Source organism: Camelus ferus, chromosome 15 (genome assembly GCF_009834535.1).
Source record: "Camelus ferus isolate YT-003-E chromosome 15, BCGSAC_Cfer_1.0, whole genome shotgun sequence".
Classification (NCBI taxonomy): Eukaryota; Metazoa; Chordata; class Mammalia; order Artiodactyla; family Camelidae; genus Camelus; species Camelus ferus.
Genome location: NC_045710.1, coordinates 41,909,133 through 41,929,787, shown reverse-complemented (window position 1 = coordinate 41,929,787; position 20,655 = coordinate 41,909,133). Strand labels below are relative to the sequence as shown.

General features: G+C 32.4%; 1 protein-coding gene across 3 annotated transcripts in view; it reads left to right on the top strand.

Moving 5' to 3' along the window:
* The window catches only part of FANCL (FA complementation group L), a 72,202-nt gene that overhangs the window by 25,284 nt on the left and 26,263 nt on the right, over positions 1-20,655 (top strand). For all 3 annotated transcript variants that reach the window (XR_004326345.1, XM_032497594.1, XM_032497595.1), the window contains 2 exons: positions 2,763-2,859; positions 7,884-7,952. Coding sequence is in view for 2 of the 3 variants with exons in the window: in XM_032497594.1 (XP_032353485.1) it covers positions 2,763-2,859; positions 7,884-7,952 (166 nt within the window). In the remaining variant the exon portion in view is untranslated. The remainder of the gene's footprint in view (positions 1-2,762; positions 2,860-7,883; positions 7,953-20,655) is intronic.

The following is a 20,655-nucleotide window of genomic DNA, read 5'->3' as shown; positions in this document are numbered from 1 at the left end:
TGTTAATAATCACAATTAGGTTTCTCCCTAATCCCTAAAGTAGACAGGAATCAACAGGGTAAGATATTTAATTTTAAATGGCCATGTGGAGATTAACCTGAAATTATAATTTTTTAAAAAATTTGAATTACGTCTTAAGGTTTAACAAAATTAATCTTGTAATCATTTTGACTGCAAGGCAGTATTTTGAGCACGAGCCTGTTTTTCTCTAATACATTAGTTTTACGTCTTAAACTTTGTGGAAAGATATTCTTTTGTTTGTGTGCCTGCAAACAAAGGACTAGAACTTGAGTTTCTTTCTGTCTTATTTTATAGATGTTCTGTGATGATTTTGAACATGTTGATGCTGAGCAGCAGTGTGAAGTATGAAAAGTACTAGTTGGTGATTTAGTTGTTCCTTCTCTCTCCCTGTTCCTTCTTGCTCTCTGTATATATTTATCATGGTTCTAAACTATTTAGGGCTTATAATGAAAAGCAGCAGGCTTTTTCCACACCATTTCCCATCCCTGGTCTTACTCTTTGAAACAAATACTCTGAAATTTTCATGTTTACAACCTCCATATTTCTAAAAAATATGCCTGTGTTCAACATGGCTTGATTTATCTGGAATAACATTTACTACTATAATGAAAATAGATTTAGCTCGTATACTACCTTCTCTCTTCCTTCATCACATTTTTCTTATATTAGCTTTAATATTTCTTAAACTTCTTTCATGTCTGTTCAATTAAAGATGGCATCTCTTACTCTCAAATTAGCAATTACAAATTTTAATATTTCTAATCTTCCTTCCTCATAATTTCCCTTTTCTACTGCTCAGTTTTTGTTGTTTCTTTTAAATTGCATTGATCAAATACACTTACATTAGTTTCTGTAACTATGATTAAGCCTTCTAGTTTTGTCTGTTGCTGAATTCTAAAAATTGTTATTAGTAAACAGTTTGATTTTTTTTTATGACTACATAAATATTTTCCACTGAAAAGCTAGTGATCGAACAATTACAATTTTAACATAGCTTTATTGTTTATAATTTAGTTAAAAAATTTCCTCTTTCCATTTTGGTTTCCTGTGTTTTTTTTTAAAAAATTCTTTAATTTCTTCCCACATATAAGTCGTACTCTAAAAAACATTCGGTTTTTTTTGCCAGCTGTCTCCCTCCTGAAGCCTTCTTTCTGTCTTCTAATCTGTTTTGTCAGCCAGTATTCTTCTAACCACTTTACCTTTTTATAAAATTTGTTGAAAATTTGCTTTGGTTGATTCTATTCCTTGTGCTTTTTATAACTGTGGGTTTATTTATATCTTTTTAAAAATTCCTTTGTCTGTATATATGTGTGTGTGTGTAGAGAGAGAGGATATAAACGGGTGTACTCATCTCAGCATCTTGAATCTGAAGTGTTGATATTTTCAAAGAATCAGATGCCCATGTATCTAAACCTTTGAGTCATATTGATAAAACATTTGATTAAATCTCATGTTCTAATTTTTGGAGGGAGGGGCGTTTGAGATGTTTACAGATACAGCTAAAAGAAAATCATGGTTAACTGTATAAAGTCTGATATTTTTATGTAAATAAACATTATTTCTAGAATAGTTTTACTTTTGTTTTCTAAGATTCAACTTTTTATAGATTATGATAATTTTATAATTTTTTTCGTTTGATAAAGATTGTTGTGTTTTACTTTTTATTCTATTGAGTTTATGTATCTTCACAAATGTATTGCCCAGCATTTCTTGAAATTGACCCATTTTACCATTATATCTGGCCAGTGACTAAAGAGTATATAGTGATGTTAAAAAAAAAAGTTTCCTAAGTTGGAAGGCTAATGTTAGTTTTGAACTTTAATAGATCTTACCATCAGTCTGGGTGATAAGTTGTACAATACTCTTAGGCTACTTTTTATCTTTACAAGAGAATGGTATTGTAAAAATGTCAAAAAAAATACCCACATGCCCAGTTCACTAGTAAATATACTGCTAAATTTGAACCTTTTTGGCAGTAGTTTATGCTACTCAAGGGACCATATTTTTACAGAATGATGTATTTCAAAGTGTATTGGTTTCCATTGTAGAAAATTCATGCATTTAGAGCAACTTTAAACCAAAACAATTGCACTTGTGCTATATGTTTAAAATATTAGTCATCTTGAATACATGCCCAGGTTAAGTGTCAGAAGCTATATATTGCACAAAAAGAAAATTTATTGTTAGGAGACCAGCAGTACCTGTGCTTATGCAGCCTGTTCCTTCGAGGATCAATTTGAGTATATGAACTAATATCAGCCTGATTTTTGTACAGTAACATTATTGATAATAAAGCAGAAGTTCATTGAGGAGAAAAACAAATAAAGGAAGCATAAAAGTCTCATACTGTATGAAACTACAGAAATGGATCAAAGAGTTTGACAGGAAGTTTAATGTGTACATAAGTAGAGTCTGACAGGAACATGCTGTGTGTGCCAAAGGTTCCGGTGATGGAAAACCGAAACATAGTGCTCACTGACCACAGCATGAGCCTTGACACACATTGTAAATAATCCAGAGATCTATGACTGCATTAAGCGCTGGGCTGGTGTATTAACGGCAGTAAATCTATACCAGCATAATGGGATGGCATGTAGAAATTCCTCTGATTAATTTTTGTAATGGATTAATAGGAATATAGCAAATATTTTCATCTTGAATCCTACCATCCTCCAACCTCCCTCTCTCCCCAGCCCTACCCTCCCCATTGTGATCATTCTTTATTCCCTTCTACTCACCAGGCTGGTATATGTGGATACTGGCTTTAGTACCATCAAGTTAAAAGCCGAAGATGCTTCTGGTAGAGAGCATCTAATCACTGTCAAGTTGAAGGCAAAGGTACGTGCTTCATTAAACTGTTACTGTGGTCAGGAAGTACTGTGTGAAATGAACTCTGTGAATGTTTTCGATGTAAACAGTGTGCTAGTTGCTTCTAACAAATACATATGATACTATAAAAATTTTTATTTTGGAACACCTCAGAGAATTTATTCACTAAGTTTCCCAAAGCCTGCGTACAATTTCATGTCACTATTTTAGTTCAAATTTGATCAAAATATAGACTTTATAGTAAAGAAATATTACAAATTAGGTTTGTCAGCCTCAAAGTACCATCATGTTATTTTTGTAACATCCTATGTAGAAAAGACTTGGAAGTTTCTATTATCCCAAGTAAAGTTCTACTGCAGAAGTCTTTTGTCTTCAGTCTTACTATGAATTACCTTTGTTCTTATTTCTGCCCCAACCCCCAAACACAGACACACAAATATGCATGCTTTTCATTGTTTTGGCTGAAATTTTTTTACTTCTATATTTTAAAAATTTGCAAAGGTTGTATGTACCTCTATTTATAGCCTTACAGGCTAGTGATCTGTAACTACTGACTAATTTTATTGGCACAAAACATAGCTGTTTCATCTTTTATTTTTTAATTAGGGATTGTGAATTTTGAGACATAAGTAGAATAAGCCAGTTCAGGGTATTCATCATTTACTTAGTAATCACTAGGCAAACATTAGAATTTGAGAAAACCAGGACGTCTGACTTTTTTCCTGATCCCTAGGAGTCATCAATCAACTCTATTTCAGAAGATTGTAGTGATGAAAAGATCAATTGTGTTTGTCCTTTTTAAAAATGTCTGGCATTTAAGCTTTTCATGAGAGAACGTTAATACATAAAGTTGTACTGGGTGACACAGAAAAGTTGATTATCTTATAGTGCCTCTATATCAGACAAGTTGAGAAATGACTCTCCTACACAGAGAATGTTTTAGGTATAATTTTAAGATTCATATGGGATAAGTGTTGAAAAAAATTGGGCTAACAATCTTATTTGTAAAATAAATTACGTGGATATATTTATTAAATGAAAATGGAAAAAATTTGTTTTCCTTTTTAGTTTTTAAAGATTTTTTTTTTAGGATCAAGGAGAAATCTGCCTTTACCCTTCCAAAGGTCATATGCTGCCAGTGGCAAGGGTTCTGTCATCTTCTTCAAAATTTTTTGTTTGTTTGTATTTTGTACATTGATAAAAGTTGTTTTGGTGTGAATACTAAAATGGAAAAAAAATTAAATATATCCTGTCCTGATTCTGTTTGTTTAATAGCCTCGTGTTTACAACCGTTTCTGCTTTACTAAGAGATAATGATGATTTATTGTCTGTGCTGCCTGTAATTGCACCTATAAGATTTCATTATTAATTCTGGTTAATGACATCATTGGTAGTATTGAGAGGGAGGATGTGTAGCCACTAATATAGTCCATTCCATTTGCTTTTTCTTATAACTTTTCAAGGTAGATAAGGTGACACTTTGAATATTTCTCTAGAGAATATTTTCAAGTGTCAAGTTTTTGCAGTGTCGATAGCTGTGAAGCACTATTATGGATGCCTTTGCAAGAGGGAAGAGAAAGATCTATTTGAGTTAGGAAGAAATTAGAAAGAAAAAAATTTTACCAAAAAGCAAAAAACAAAACAAGACAGACTAGACCTGAATGAATCTTATGTTGGTGTGATTTGTTCAAGTCGTGGATTATCCATTTAGTTCAATTTTCATAGAGGCCAGAGTTATCTTTTAGATGTGGTAATTTCTTTCTTATGAATATTTGGGATTGTCAGTTAAAAACAGTGAAAGCTAAAACTTACACATTAAGAGTACATAATGTAAAAATCGTAGTCTAAACTAAATTTTTAAGGATCAAGCTGATTTCTTAAAAAATAACCTTACATTAGCCTTATTTATGTAAATACTCAAATTTCTATTTCTTTTGATATTTTTTGATACATAGTAAAGACATACATTTGTTTTATTTTTCTTCTTGAGTATATACTCTCCCAATTCTGCCTTTCTCTCAACTTTACCTCACTGTCCCCAAAAACCCACAAAGAAAACAATACCAATTTTGTCTAGACATCTCATAATAAAAGTAAATATATAAGTCAAAAAGAAATATAATAAGGGAAACAGTTGAATATTGTCATTTTTGTAAGTATTTTTATGCAGTATTAACAGTTCATCCTAAACCATGAGATTAAATTATTATCTTTTCTTTACCTTCTTAAAAAAGAAGTAGGGCCTCCGTAGCTTTGGCCAAGATCAAAACTACTTGAAAAACAAATCACAGATGTGTTTCAGAGGCTGGGCGCTCTGTCCGATGCCTGTTTTTGTAATCTGCTGCAATTTGCATGTATTCAGTTGCTAGGGGGCCTTACTGCTTAGATGGTCCAATTTATAAACACGGGTTAAATTTTTTCTTGGAAAAGTATACTATGGAGTCTAAAAAAATATGTTTGTGACAAAATACATACTGAATATTATATAATAATTGTATTCCCCTTATAGTTATTGATTTGATTTGTTATGAGATTTGAAAAATGATATTTTAATTAAAAATAATTACTGTACCTATTTCTCAATTAATATTGTTTTATGTGGAGCTTTTGTTGTCAATTAGACTTCTAAAGTAAAACTTTTGGCAGTTAGTCTCTGGTGGTTTTATATATGCCTCCAACTTACTATTGAAAACTGTCTGAATTTTGATAGTCATTTTATAATACTGTATTTAGATATCTATGCTGTAGTTAGTACTACAGTACAAACAGTTCTGAAAATGAATATCTAGGATGCTACTTCATAATTCATGTTAATCATCCAGGAGTGTGTAAATTTGTACTTTTTAGGCTCAATACAGTTATGTAAAGTTTATTATATAAACAGAATTGATCTTGAATGTGAATATAATTAACACAGTATATATGCATTTAACTCAATAGATACACAGTGACGCCACCTACATATAGATCAGTCTAATTTATTATGTACATATTTTTATATTTGCAAAATTACACCTAAAATATATGTTTGAACATTATCATCTCAGAAACTCTGAGGAAGTCTCATTTATATGTGCGGGACTATATTATATTTATTATAACCTGCTTTTCCTTAAACTCTTTGTGGATCTCTTTCTATATCAGTACATACGTATCGTTTACTATCCTGCATTTGAATGTAGGATCATAATCTCTTTTAACATCACGCGTTCTGTGTGCATAGTGACTTACAAAGTCACAGGTACTTTACTTGGTTTATGTACTCTATACAGTAGTCATTTCGTTAAGTTCATATTCTTACCTAGAATAATTTGTTTAAGTAGGAGAGTTGGTATATGTTCATTGTTAGCATCAGTAGGAGACAGATAGCAGCAACTCAAAGTGAACTAAATACTCCATTTTTGACCCATGGAGGTTTTAAGTGTGCATTATTATTTTTACAGAATATCAACATTTTAGAGGGAAGAGTTTTTTTTTTAATGCTTTTAGTTGAGTTCCATCATTTTTACATATAAAACAGCGAGAGAAGTTAAATGACTTGTCCAGAGTCACAGAGTTAGCAGAACCAGAGAAAGCTAAGATCTCTGCCTGCATTTACTTTGAGATAATCACATGACTTAGAAAAATGGTGTACAAATTGTTTTCCAGTGATTGCAGCAGTTATAATCTGAAGTATGTCATCTTCTAGTTTGAATTGTCTGAAATAGGGCTCCCTCCTTAATCTCAGCCTGACTTTTCTTTTTTTCCTCCAAATTGGAGCACTGTTACATTTTCATGTGGTTTCCTGTATATTTGCCTTTGTGTTATCAGTTCTAGAGAACTGATACCATAGGAGTATACATTGATAAGTTTATTTTTAGCCAGCCAGTCGTTATAACTAAATGTTGGGTTTTTGTTTTGTTTTGTGTTTTTTTGGCAGGGTGAGGTAATTAGGCTTATTTATTTTTTTTAGAGGAGGTACTGGGGATTGAACCCAGGACCTTGTGTATGCTAAGTATGTGCGCTACCACTTGAGCTGTACCCTTCCCCTATAACTAAATGTTAATTCTTTTCAAAGCATTGATTTCAAGTGGCTGATGTTTTTTAAATACTGTAGTGGTAATTTTTGTCCTCTTTTGCTATGCAACAAAGTAGTTAAAAATAGGAGGTTGAAAAAAGTGAAAATTTAAAACTTATTATAAACATTTTGTCCAATGAGAGAAAGGAGTTTTCCTAAAACTAATTTTCTTTTAGTATATTTAGCTTTTTAATGGAATGAAATGAGCATTTTAAAAATTATATATGACTTTCAAGAGTCCAGAATTGAATTTTAGAGAAATCGTGTAGTACAATTCTCTAATAACGAAATTGAAGAAAAACTACCTTTTGTCTTCATTAACTTAGAAACCTGGTTAGTCCTATGACTGTCAATTTTTGTATAAAAGTATTGAGAAATTAAATTTCTATTTATCAACCGTGAAAAGGTTTTTCTTAAACCTGTTACTTTGTTTTCCTTTAATAAGCCAGAAGGCACACCATTATTTCTTTTATTTATCTTGCTAAAATTAATTGCTTTATTGTGGAAAATACTTTTTTGTTGATAATTATATGAATTCATTTTTATGCATTTCTTGATTCTTTTAACAAGCATTGCCTCTTTAAATAGCGACTGAGGTTGAGATTAAATTTTAGACTGAAAGGAAATTAAATATCAACCAGTTTGAACTCTTATTTTAAAAGTAAAGACACTGAGATTTGATGTGGTTCACCCCTCAGATCACATTAGCAGCTGACCTGACACTGACTTAAGTCATTACTCTTTGTTTAAAACTAATTGGTTTGGCACCCACAAATCACCAGACTTTGTACCTCCTAAGCATAGCTTGACTGTTAATCCACTCTTGACATCTCTGTAATAGTAGAATCAAAATGTTTATATATAGTACATTTGCATTTATAATACTACTTTTCCTAATATATTCAGTTGTTTTAAAATACTTTCTGTGAAATTGTCACACAGAAGCAAAATGACCTAATTTTATGCCTTTTCCTAGTACCCTGCAGAATCACCAGATTGTATTGTGGATTTTCCTGTTTCATTTTCTGTTTCGTGGACACCACAGGTAAATTCTTAAATTTATTTTAAGTAGCTAAAAGCATATTCTGTTTACTCATAAGTGCCCATTATAGGTTACAAAGTGATTTTTTTCAGTTTTCTTTAAGCATTTATGTATAAACACACTTCTGAGTGCTGCTTTCATGTTTCCTAGTCGTTAAGTCCATTCTCTTTCTCTCTCTCTTACTCCCCACCCCCACCCCACACAAACACACTCTCCAGCCTTTAAATCTTTATGTTTCATTTTAAGTAAATATGAGGAAGCTCTATTGACAGAAATTTTCCTTTAAATTTAAATCCTAAGAAACTCTTTATAAAGCAGTGAGCAGCAGGTTAAAAATTGGGTGGAATTTTTCAGACATAATATCAAGAGAATGAGTTATGACTGAAAATATAAACCCTGCCATTTTTATTCAGTTTTTATTGTTTTAAAGTGTTTATCCTTAGTTTATCCTTGAATTTAGATGATACTCTTTTTGTATGTGCTTTGGAACATTCAGACTGAGTAAAGAATATAGAAGAGTCTTTCTTCTGCTCCTGTCAATTTAATTTCTCCATACATTGGTGGTATCTGATAAGTTACTGTATTCAGATGTGCATTGTAAATTATAATATTATATAGATAAAATTGGTTATGATTATCAATAGTTCCATCATCAACATTTATTTGTGTGATTTTTAAAGATCTGGCAGAATGGTGGTTAGATTCAAAGAACAGTCTAATGATGACAGGCATAGTCCATCTTTCACTCAGTGAATTGTGGCAGTTGATTCCAAAATGGAATGAACAACTTCTCTTGTTATGCAAAGAGAAAAACTTCCTGGTGACATTTTACAGATACTCACTAAAAAGAGGCTACTCTTATTTTTGTTATGAAATTTTGGTAGGCTCAAGTGAAAATTTATGCTTTCATTTTAAATTATAATATATAAAGTAATCATCTTGTATATGAAGTTAGTTTGGGGGAAAAAAAAAGACATATTGGGATTTAAATAGTCTCATGAAGTTTCAAATACTACTTTAATCATGCATATATATTCAAAAAATATTTTTCTCATTTTATTCTTTAAAAACAACAACAAAAAAGTCTCCCTCCTTCCATTAGAAATCAAGAAAAGACAGCAAAATAAAGGGGAGGAAAAACGCTTTGATTTGCTTTTGGTATTCTGTGTGTTATAAATGTGTAAGAAATACTGTTAACTTGTATGGAAAGAATTGGAACTACATATAAATTGTGTACCTTTGTGTTTTTTTCTCCTTAAAGCAAATTTATTAAACATTTAACTCAATACTTATTCATGATACAAATACTTAATGAAATAGGAATAAAAGTAAACATCTTTACCTACTACTATAAGCTACTACAAACCTTTCTTGTTTTTTAAATACACATTTTGTTTGGCTCTGTAAGTTTCACCTTTATGTTTTATGTGAGATCATGAGATAACACTGTACATAGTTGTATTACTCTTTCCAGATATACTGTCTCTAAATTATAATTCAGCATTTATCAAAATGCCAAGATTGAAGAATATGTTTTTAATGAGTTTCTTAGTGTTTTTAATGTATATAACCATATAAGTTTTCCCCAGACTTTAATCTGTGAAAATATTTCCATCTCCACCAAAAGACTGTTTAGCACTTTCCTTATCTTGCTATTTAGCTAAATTAGTTTGTGACTCTAACAGTAAAAAATCTTGGAGGACAATTTCTTTAAAATTTTGTATCCCTGCTTAACACTAGCTCAGTGTCTTGCACACATAAGCTTGGGATAAGTGCTTATAATATTAGTTCAAATTCAGGTTTAGATTTAATTGGGTCATACAGCAAGTTTTCTATTTTGTATTAGTTCCAAGAATACAAAATTAATTAGTAGTAACTGGAATGTCATAAATTCTTTTTTTAAATTAAAGAACATACTGAAAATTTTAGCATAGTACAGATAAAAATTTGGACACCTTTTTATCCACAACTCAAATTTGACATGTTAATATTTTGTCATATTTTCTTTAGATAACTCTCCTTCTGTCTCTCTCCTAGGAATAAAATGTTCCAGGACCTAAAACTTTACCTCCCTTTTCCTTCTCTCCCTTGCTTTCTTTCCCTTTCTAGAAGTAAACCACTTGCCTGGAATTGATGTGTATGCTATCCATGCATTTGTTTATGCCATATCCTGTAACATACAGAGTCTGACTTTTTTATATAATGTTGTTTCTGAGGTTTACCCTTGATCTATGCATGTGTAATACGTTTATTTTAAATGGTTTATATCATTCCATTGTATGAATCTAACAGTTAATTTATCCATTGCCCTAGTGATACGGTAGTTCACAATTTCTTACTTAAACAGAACATCTTCTTTGTTTCCTTGTACACACGTGAGACTTAGTGTGGTTTATGCCTAGAAGTGAAAATGCTGGATTATAGGAAATGCACCTCTGGGAGATTACTAAACATCGCCAAATTGCCTTCCCAAATTGGTTGTGTAAGTTTATACTCCTGCCCTGCAATGCATAGTAATTCCTATTTTCCCAAATCCTTTCCATCTTAGTCTGATTTTAATGTGACCTTAATTCTTATCAAGAACTGATAATCATTATTATTGTTTATAATCCTTACCTTAGATTTTTTTTTGTTACAAGCATTTCTTATATATTTTGGATGCATATTTGTTGGTTACATGGGATATAAGTATCTACTCTCTGAGGCATGTTTTTTTAACTTGTATATGATATACTTCGTCAGAGGTTTAACTTTCACTGTGGTCATATTTATCAGTCTCTTCTTTGTGAGTTTTGCTTTTTGTGTCTTGAATGAGAAAATCTTCCATTATCTTGTTCTGAAGAGATATTCTACAGTTTGCTCTAGTTACACATTTTTTCCCTATTTCCGTAAGTATTTCAGTATGAAGTAAGAATCCGTATTTACGCTTGCCTGTTTTATATATCCTCATTGAATTTGAATGTGTCTTCATTTGTAGAGGTCTGGGGTGATTTCAGTTTTTTTTTTTTTTTTTTTCCACAAATACCATTAAAATTTAGAAATTTTTCAAAATATATTATTTACCTATTGTTTTAGAGTCTAGTTGACATTGTAAGCACTTTGGTTATACTGCTAGCAGTAGGAACTCTTGAGTCTTTTAGACGTGGTAAAAGTGTTGGCAGTATTAGTTTATGTTTTGAAAGTATGAAGCAACATCAGATTTCTTTGCTGTGTATGGTCTTTTTTCAGTTGACCTGTTGGAAACAGTTCTGCTTGTGGGATTTACTATGTTTTTTCTTTTTTATTTTTAACAATTTTTAAACAATTGTAGTTCTTAAGCAAAATAAATGTTACTATTGTAGTCTAATAGGAAACTATATATAAGAGACTGTAAATAGGTTCCAGATAGTTGATTTTTAATATTCCTTGCCTGCTTTTTGTACATTTCCTCTTTGGAAACGGTGTTTCTGGACTTTAAACTTGGAAGATCTTTATTTTCCTTTCTTTTTGTAAAATAATAGCATGGCTTTGTGGCATCCATATTAAAAATGGGTAATTTTCCTTATGGTCCCTGTCTTCCTGCTGGGTTGATAATGTTTTGATGTATTTTTCTTTTGCTCTGATGAGAGGTCTGCTGCTGCTGCTCTGACATATTCATTTGGATGAATAATTATAACTTGCACAATGTCAAGCTGAAGATGGTAGGGTTTTGTGCGTCATGACAAGCCTAGTAGCCAGTGCAGGTGTCTCACAGCATGATCAGCAACAGCCAGTGTATTCTGGCTCAGAGGAGACATTTAGAGTAGTAAGAAATCAGCACCAAGGGCAAGGCTGCTGCTACTACTGCTGCCGTGATATGTGCCAAAGAAACACAAAGTGCTTCTCAAAGACAAGTGACTGCACACCTCTTTACAGATACTTTGTTTACCCAGTGAATTTTCTTACATAGTTTTCAGCATAGAATGTAAGAGCATGTCATGGTTTTTATCTTATTCCACTTCCCAACATCACAGATGCTCTAAAATGTATCTACTCTGCTACCCTTTGGGCTTTTACATACAGGTCATATATGTGAATATTGCTGACTCATAAAACCATAGAATGCTCTAATGTAAAACTTTTAAGTGTGCCGACATTTGTGATTCTATAAACACAAAATTAATTTTCTCCAGGTCTCTGACCAACCCAAAATGGATGCTAAAATTGCGGCTCTGCCATTATGTGCAGGCTTAGTGAACTGTCCTCGCCACACTGGTTAGAATTTCACATTTGGTATGATACAGTAAGCAGTGGTCTTTATATTTTTTATCATGTAAATCTCATATTCTTGGAGTAATGCCATGAATGCAGGAAGAGCAAAACTAATGATAAAGCCTCTGGCTGATAATCTGATGATGAATGAAGAAATTGTAATTAAAGGAAACAGTCCTATTGCATAGCAGGGAGCATGATCCATTAGTTAGAGCAGCAGACTAGCAGTTGGGTATCCTAGGTTCTGTTTACAGTTCAGCCATTGCCTTAATTGTATAATTTCAGACAAGTCACATGAGTGCCCTTTGCCTCAGTTCATATGTATATGGAAATAGTGAACTCTTTCTTTCACAGCGATCTTAAGAAAAACAAATTTGATTTAAAACCACATTAGGTGGAAAAACCATCAATATCCATTGTATGGATCCTGTGGAAGTTCTCTTTTTGACCTACTAGGTTATCTTTCTTTCCATTTTTCTCTCTGCTGTCTGTGTTGAAGAACTCATAGTACTGGATTTTTGTTCACTCTTAAATTGGTTATGCTCTTGCCATCTTGGTAGTCTCATTGTTGCCACAGTGGTATGGGTGAAAAGACATCAGAGGGATCAAAACAAAGGAAGCTAATTCATTATTGAGAGTAGGTGATATGGTAGACCCATGAGACATGGTGGTGTGATCTGTTGGACTCAGTAACTTATTAACTGCCTTTCTTTGTTTCTCTTTTCTCTTTCAGTAACATCATTTATTTTAAAAGTACCCCATGTTGATTCTAAAAAAAAAAAAAAAAAGGAAATAAAAATAAGCAAAATTAAGAAAATGTAAAATCCCTTCCCCTCTTCTCTCCCCTCCCCTTTCTTTTCCTTTACTTTTCTCTCTCTCTCTCTGTTTTTTCCTTACTGTTCTGACTAGGATATCTAATAACCTCAGAAATATAAATAGTAGATAGAAGCATTCTTGTCTTTTTCCTGATCTCAAAGGAAAAACTTCGTTTTCATCATTAGGTAGATTTATGCTTATAGTTCTTGTACTAAAATCCTTTATCAATAATTAATGGAATTTACTTCTATTTCCAGTTTGCTAAGTGTTTCATTATGAGTGAAAGTCAAATTTTTTTCAAATATATCCTTTCTTTATATTAAGATAATCAAATTTTTTTTCCTTTAATCTGTCATTGTGGTGAATTATATTGTTTGATTTCCTAAAAAAAACAATAACATAGTAAGTTTGGGGGAGGGAGTGAAATTGGATCTATGTATTTAATCCACCTTCTTTATCTAGTAGCTATAACCTTCTTTTTATATAATATTAAATGTGTGGTTTTTACTTTATTTGAATTCTGAGGTATAAACTAGTTGTGAACGTAATGCTGAAAATTTTTTCATTGCTTTCACTTAATGGGCTGCTAGTTAAAATGAAGTATTGAAAGTTTTAAATAAGTATGCTAAATATGTTGGGGTTCCACCTTTCCAGCTAGAGGCAAGTGAGGAAATTCTTTGACTTATTTTCCTGCCCACTTGAATAATTTGGGGGTGGAGTTTCGTGTGGATAGGTCGGAGTTCTTTGAACAGTCATAGAACTTAGGTACAATAAGGAAGAGAACTGACCCACAAGATCTACTACGGAAGTTATATCCTATTTTAGTGCTTTGTTAGATGAAATGGTGTATTTGTCACGGTCAAGTCTTTCTTTTCGTGTTTACCTTGAAAAAGTACATGAACAGAAAAGCAAAAAGCAGGATTTTTCAGTGGGAAACAATTTAAATGCAACAGACATTTAATATCTACAGATGGTCCCTGACCTAATTTGACTTAATGATTTTTCAACTTTACAGTGGTCCAAAAGCGGTACACGTTCAGTAGAAACATTTTGAATTTTGATCTTTTCCTGGATTAGTGATATGCTGAATGGTACTGTCCGTGTTTCTGGACAACAGCAGCAGCCGCAGCTCCCAGTCAGCCACGTGAGCATAAGGGGAAACAACCATGTACAACCATTCTGCACCAAGACAACCATTCTGTTTTTCACTTTCACAGTATTGAATAAGTTATATGAGATATTCAACACTTACTATACAACAGGCTTTGTGTTGGGTGACTTTGCCCAACTGTAGGTTAATGTAACTGTTCTGAGCATGTTTTAAGGTAGGCTTGGCTAAGCTGTGATGATGTTCAGTAGATTCGGTGTATTAAATGTACTTCTAACTGTTTATCTGGATATAACCCCATCATAAATTGAGTAAGAATTGTACTATATATGGAGCACTGAGCTGGATCCTAAGGAATTTGAGGTGAATTAACCAGGTTCTAACATCCTAGGATGTTTGGGTTTCAGGTGTAACTTTCAATCTCATCAGGAGACAGGCATTTAAAAGATAATTTCAGTAAAATGTGTTAAGTGATATGAAGAGCCATTTTGATAATGTAGAGAAGAGGCACATAATTTAACCTGATGTGGTCAAGCAAATTTTCTGGTTAAGATGTTACTTGAATGAATCTTGAGGAATGAGGGATGAGGCTTGGGAGGATATATGATACTTGAGGAGAGAACTACCTTAGCCAGAGAACAAAGGCATGACATTGTGGGAGATAACATGTAAATCATACATCATTTTGTACTCTTTAGTCAGTGATAGGACTGAGCTTTTGCTTAGAGTTAGGCGGGGTCTCCTGTACTAATAATTCTGATAATCTTGGACTTTATCCCCAAAGTGATGGGATTATAAGGAAAAAGCACAACGTGGCCAGAATTTTGTTTTATGATAGCATTTTTCAGAGTGTTTTTTTGTTTTGTTTCGTTTTTGGCTATTAATAGGATTAAGGTGGAGAAAGGACTCTGATCTAATAAATTTATGAAATCCTAGATTTAATTTCTGCTATTTCTTTAGGACTTCTCACCTTTCTTGGTACACCAAGATGTATTATAAGTCTCTAGCATTACTCTTTTTTTTCTCTTCCTCTCAGAATGCCTTTATAGATTAGTTTTCAGCAAAACTTGTTTTTTAGTAGGTCACTCTGTCATTGTAGAGGAGGGTTCTAATAGAGGATGGCAAGACTACAGTGAAGAAAACCGAGAGACTACTATGTACTTACCCACATAGGCAACGATTAGGGTCTGTTCGAGGTTAATGGTTGCAGGGAAAGAGGAAAGTAGATTGGGAAAATTCCACAGGTTATGTTGGTAGAACTTGGTGATGGATTGGGCATGAGATCTCATGGAGTACTCTCACTGCTTCTGGTGTGGGTGATTAGATTAGATAGATGGTTGTACTACCAAGTAAGGCAGAGAATGCAGTAAGAAGAGGTCTATTAGAGGCATATTCAGTTGGGAATTTGATGAGTTTGGTATGCCTATGGTATGTCAAAATAAATGTGTTTAGTGGGCAGTTGGATATATGACTTTGAATCTCATACAGTCAGTTACTTGCCAAATTAAGGAAGAAGATATATCATAATTTCAGTTGATTTCTAAGTTTATCAAGGTTAATTTAAGCTTTGCAGAAATTTTGAGATATGTGCATTGTGAGCATATGAGATACTTTTATGGAATGGTAAAATTCTTCCATGAATTTAAACACTTATTAATGAGACTAGTCATAAATAGTAAAAAAACAAACAAAAACCAACCAACCAAAGGAAGAAAAGCCCTCAAAAAAACAAAACCAAAAACAAACCAGGGTTTTTTAATCAGATGTCTTCAATACCAGTCTAAGGTACATTAAATAATTTACCTGTTGATATTAATAAATCTGACTTTGTTGTAGACCTTCATGATAGGCTTAATTCCGCTGGACCACTGTAACATAGTGAAAAGAGAACATAGAATCTTAAAATCTGGGCCAAATTCTGGCTTTATCCTTAGAGTGCATGACCTTGGGCAACTCTTTTAACTTTATCTGTAAAAAAAGAGGGAAGTAATACTTAAGTCATGGATTGCATGTAAGAGTAAATTGAGATACTGTTTATGATAGTCCTTTTGAATTGTAAAGTGCTATACAAATGTATAAAGTGTATAGGGAGGTAACACAATTTATGAATTGGTGAGCTTTTAAAATAGCAAGTCAAGTCTGTATGCTAGTACCACACTGTTTTGATTACTGAGCTTTGTAGTAAGTTTTGAAATCAGGAAATGTGATTACCACTTTGTCCTTTCCACTTTTTTCTCCAGCTTTGTTATTTTTCAAGATTGTGTGACTATACAGGGTCTCTTAAGATTCTGTATAAATTTTAAGATGGGATTTTCTATTTCTACTCAAAAATGTCATTGGATTTTGATAAGGATTGCATTGTCTTCCAGTTCATGAGTGGATTGAGATTCCATTTATTGATGTCTTCTTTAATTTTTTTCACAAATATTTTTTAGTTTTCAATTTGTAAGTTCTTAACTTCCTTGGTTAAGTTAACTACTAAGTATTTTACTCTTTTTGATGCTGTTGTAAATGGAATACTTTTCTTAATTTCTTTTTTGGATTGCTCGTTATTGTTCTTCAGAAACACAACTAATTTTTGTGTTTTGACTTTACTGGTGGTCAAAGTGGTATCCTGCTACTTTGCTGAATTAGTTTCTTAGTTTTAACAATTTGGGGAGGAATATTTGAGTTTTTTACCTGTAAGATTACATCTTCTGCAAGCAAGGATAATTTTACTTACTCCTTTCCAGTTTGAATACTTCTAATTTATTTTTCTTGGCTACCTGATCTGGCTAGAACTGTGTTGAACAGAAGTAGTAAAAGTAGATATCCTTGTCTTGTTCCTGATCTTAGAGGAAAAACTTTCGGTCTGTGAACATTGAGTATGGTGTTTGCTGCTGTTTTTCATAATGTGGCTTTTATTATGTTGCAGTAATTTTCTTCAATCCTAGTTTGTTGAGTTTTACCAAGAGAGGGTGTTAAACATTGTCAGATGCTTTTTCTGTATCAAGTGAGATGATTGTGGGGATTTTTTTCCTTATTCTGTTAGTATAGTATATTACATTCTATTGATTTGCATATATGGAGCCATCCTTGCATTATGAGAATGAATCCCACTTGATTCCTGTGTATAATCTTCTTAATATGCTGCTAAATTTGGTTTGCTGGTATTTTGTTGAGAATTTTTATATCAGTATTCATAAGGGATCATGTTTTTTCAGTTTTCCTGGGGCTTTAGTATCAGGGTAAATAAAGCCTTATAAAATAAGTTAGAAAGTATTTTCCCCTCTTCAGCTTTTTGGAAAAGTTTGAGAAGAATTGGTGTTATTCTTTTTCACGTTTGGTATAATTCACCAGTGACACTGTCAGGTCCAGGGCTTTCTCTTTTAAGATATTTTGATTAATGATTCAATCTCCCTACTCTGTTAAAATTTTCTGTTTCTTTGTGATTTAGTCTTGGAAAGTTTTGTGTTTCTCAGGATTTGTTCATTTCATCTAGGTTACCCAATTTGTTGACATACAGGTTTTCATAGTTCTCTCTTATAATTCTTAATTCTGTAGAATGGTAGTAATATCCCCACTTTGATATCTGATTCTAGTAATTCGAATTCTTTCATTTTTTCTTAGACCATTATCTAAAAATTTGTCAACTTGTTGAACTTTATAACGAACCGACCTTTGGTTTTCTTGATTTTTCTTTATTGTCTTTCAGTTCTCTATTTTACTTATCTCTTCTGTAATCTTTATAATTTCCTTCCTTCTGCTAGTTTTAAGCTTAGTTTGATCCTTTAGTTGTTAAGTTAGGTTGTTGATGTGAGATCTTTCTTGTTTGTTAGTATGTGCATTTAGTTATAAATTTTCTCTTTAGTACTGCTTTTTCTACATTCTATAGAATGTTTTCACCTTTGTCTCTAAGTATTTTCTTATTTTCCTGTGATTTCTTCTTTGATCCATTGCTTGTTTAAGAGTATGTTATTTAATTTTCATGTATTTGTGAGTTTTCTAGTTTTCTTTCTTTTATTGATTTCTAACTACATCTTGTGGTTAGAAAAGATACTTTATATGATGTCTATCTTTTCAAATTTATTGATAAATATTTTGTAGCCTAAAACATGGTGTGTCCTGGAAAATATTCCATGTGCATTTGAGAAACATGTATATTCTGTTATTGGGTAGAGAGTTCTATTTATGTCTATTAGATCTTGTTGATTTGTTGTGTTGTTTAGGTCCTCTATTTCTTTACTTCTGTCTGCTTATTCTATTATTGAGAGTAGGGTATCACTGTCTCCTAACTAGTACTGTACAGCTATTTCTCTTCAGTTCTGTTAATTTTTGTTTCATGTTTTGCTGATCTGTTATTACCTGCATGAAAGATTTAGTTGTTATATCTTCTTGCTGGATTGAACCTTTTATTAATATATAATGTCCTTTGTCTCTTACAACCTATCTTGATTTAAAGTCTATTTTGTCTGACATTAGCATAGCCACTCCTACTTTCTTTGGTTATTATATGCATGGAATGTCTTTTTTCCAGTCTTTCACTTTCAACCTCTTTGTGTCTGTGGATCTAAAGTGAGTCTTTTGTAGACAGCATATAGTTGGATCATGTGTTTTTAATCTATCCTGCCAATCTGTCTTTTAATTACAATTTAGTCCATTTATAGTTATTACTGATAAGGAGGGATTTAATCTGTCATTTTGCTACTGTTTCTTTATATCTTACAGTTATTTTGACGCTTATTTCCTGCATTACTATTTTATTTAGTGTTCCAGTTGGTTTTTTGGAGTGAAACATTTAAATTCCTATGTTAATTATTTTTGTGTATATTCTGTAGCTATTTTCTCTGTAGTTACCATCAGGATTACATTTAACATCCTGTAGTTATAACCCTCTAATTTATACCAGCTTAACTTCAGTAAGATACACAAGCTGTGGTCCTTTACAGCTCTATACCCACTCTCCTCAGTTGTTGATGTCACTTAATTTTATTTTTATAGTATGTGCTCAGATTCACAAACTGATGTATTTTAAATGCATTTGTCTTTTAAATTATGTGGAAACCAAGGTGTGGAGTTACAAACCAAAGTTAGTCAAACCAGCTTTGAGATAAGTAATTCTTAGTTTTAAAAAATGTTATAGTCTCTTAAATCATTTAGAAAACAAGTGTAGTAAAAACATTTTTATAATAATACTAACTTTCATAACTGCACATGTATTTACCTTTACTGAGATCTTTATTTTTCATAGGGCTATATGCTACTGTCTAGTGTCCTTGCATTTTAACTTGCGAAACTTCCTTTAACATTTCTTGCAGGGCAGATCTAATGGTAATAGACTCCTTTTGTTTGTATAAAGATGTCTTTATTTCTCCAACACCGATGAATGGTAATTTTGCCAGTGATGGGATTTTTGGTTGACTTTTTTTTTTCTTTTAGAAATTGTGAATATTAGTATTAACCCACTGTCTTCTGGTCATCAAAGTTTCTGATGAAAAATCTGCTAATAGTCTTTGAAGATCCCTTGTATGTGATGAGTCACTTCTCACTTCTTTCAAGATTCTCCTTGTCTTTTGAAAACTTGATTATAGTGTTGTAGTGTGTGTCCCTTTGAGTTCATCTTACTTGGAGTTCATTGAGCCTCTTGCGTGTATATATTTATGTATTTCAGCAAATTTGGGAGTTTTTCAGCCATGCTTCCAGATGTTCTCTTTGCCATTTTCCCTCTCTTATTCTGGGACCTCCACAGTCCATATATTGGTCAACTTGATGTGTCCCACAGTTCCCTTAGGCTCTGTGTACTTTTCTTCAGTTTTTTTCCTTTGTTTCTTAGACATAATAATTACTTTGTTTTGTTTTGTTTTTAATGCCCTGTAATTTTTTTTTTTTTTTGCTATTGTTGAAAACTGGGCATTTTAATTATATAATGTAACTCTAGAAATTGGATTCTCTCCTCTCCCCAGTGAAGGAAGATCGAGATCTCCCATTTTGTGTGTGTGTGTGTGTGTTTTGTTGTTGTAGGCTTTCTCTGTGTCCAGTATCAGTCCAAGGTGTAAGCGTTGGGTCTTCTGGCCTTTTTGAGCCCATACCTTTCCCTGGGCATGCAGAGTGACTTCCAGATTTTTCCTGTATAGGCAGTTGCTTTTTTTTTTTTTTTCTTCCAGTTTTATTGAGATACTGAGTTGACATACAGCATTGTGTACATGTAAGCTGTGCAGCGTAATGATTTGAGTTGTATGCGTTATCAAATGATTATCTCAGTTAAGTTCAGTGAATATCCATCATCTCATATATTTACAAAATGAAAGAAAGTAAAAAATATTTTCTTGTGATGATAACTCCTGGATTTACTTTCTTAACAATTTTCACATATAACATACAGCAGTGTTAACTGTATCAATCATGTACGTTACATCTCTAATACTTACTTTTCTTATCACTAGAAGTTTATACCTTTTGACCACCTTCGTCTATTTCCTCCTCCACCCACCCCTCCCCTCTAGTAACCACAAATATGATCTCTTTTTCTATGAGTTTGTTTGAAGTGTAATTGACCTACAACACTATTATACA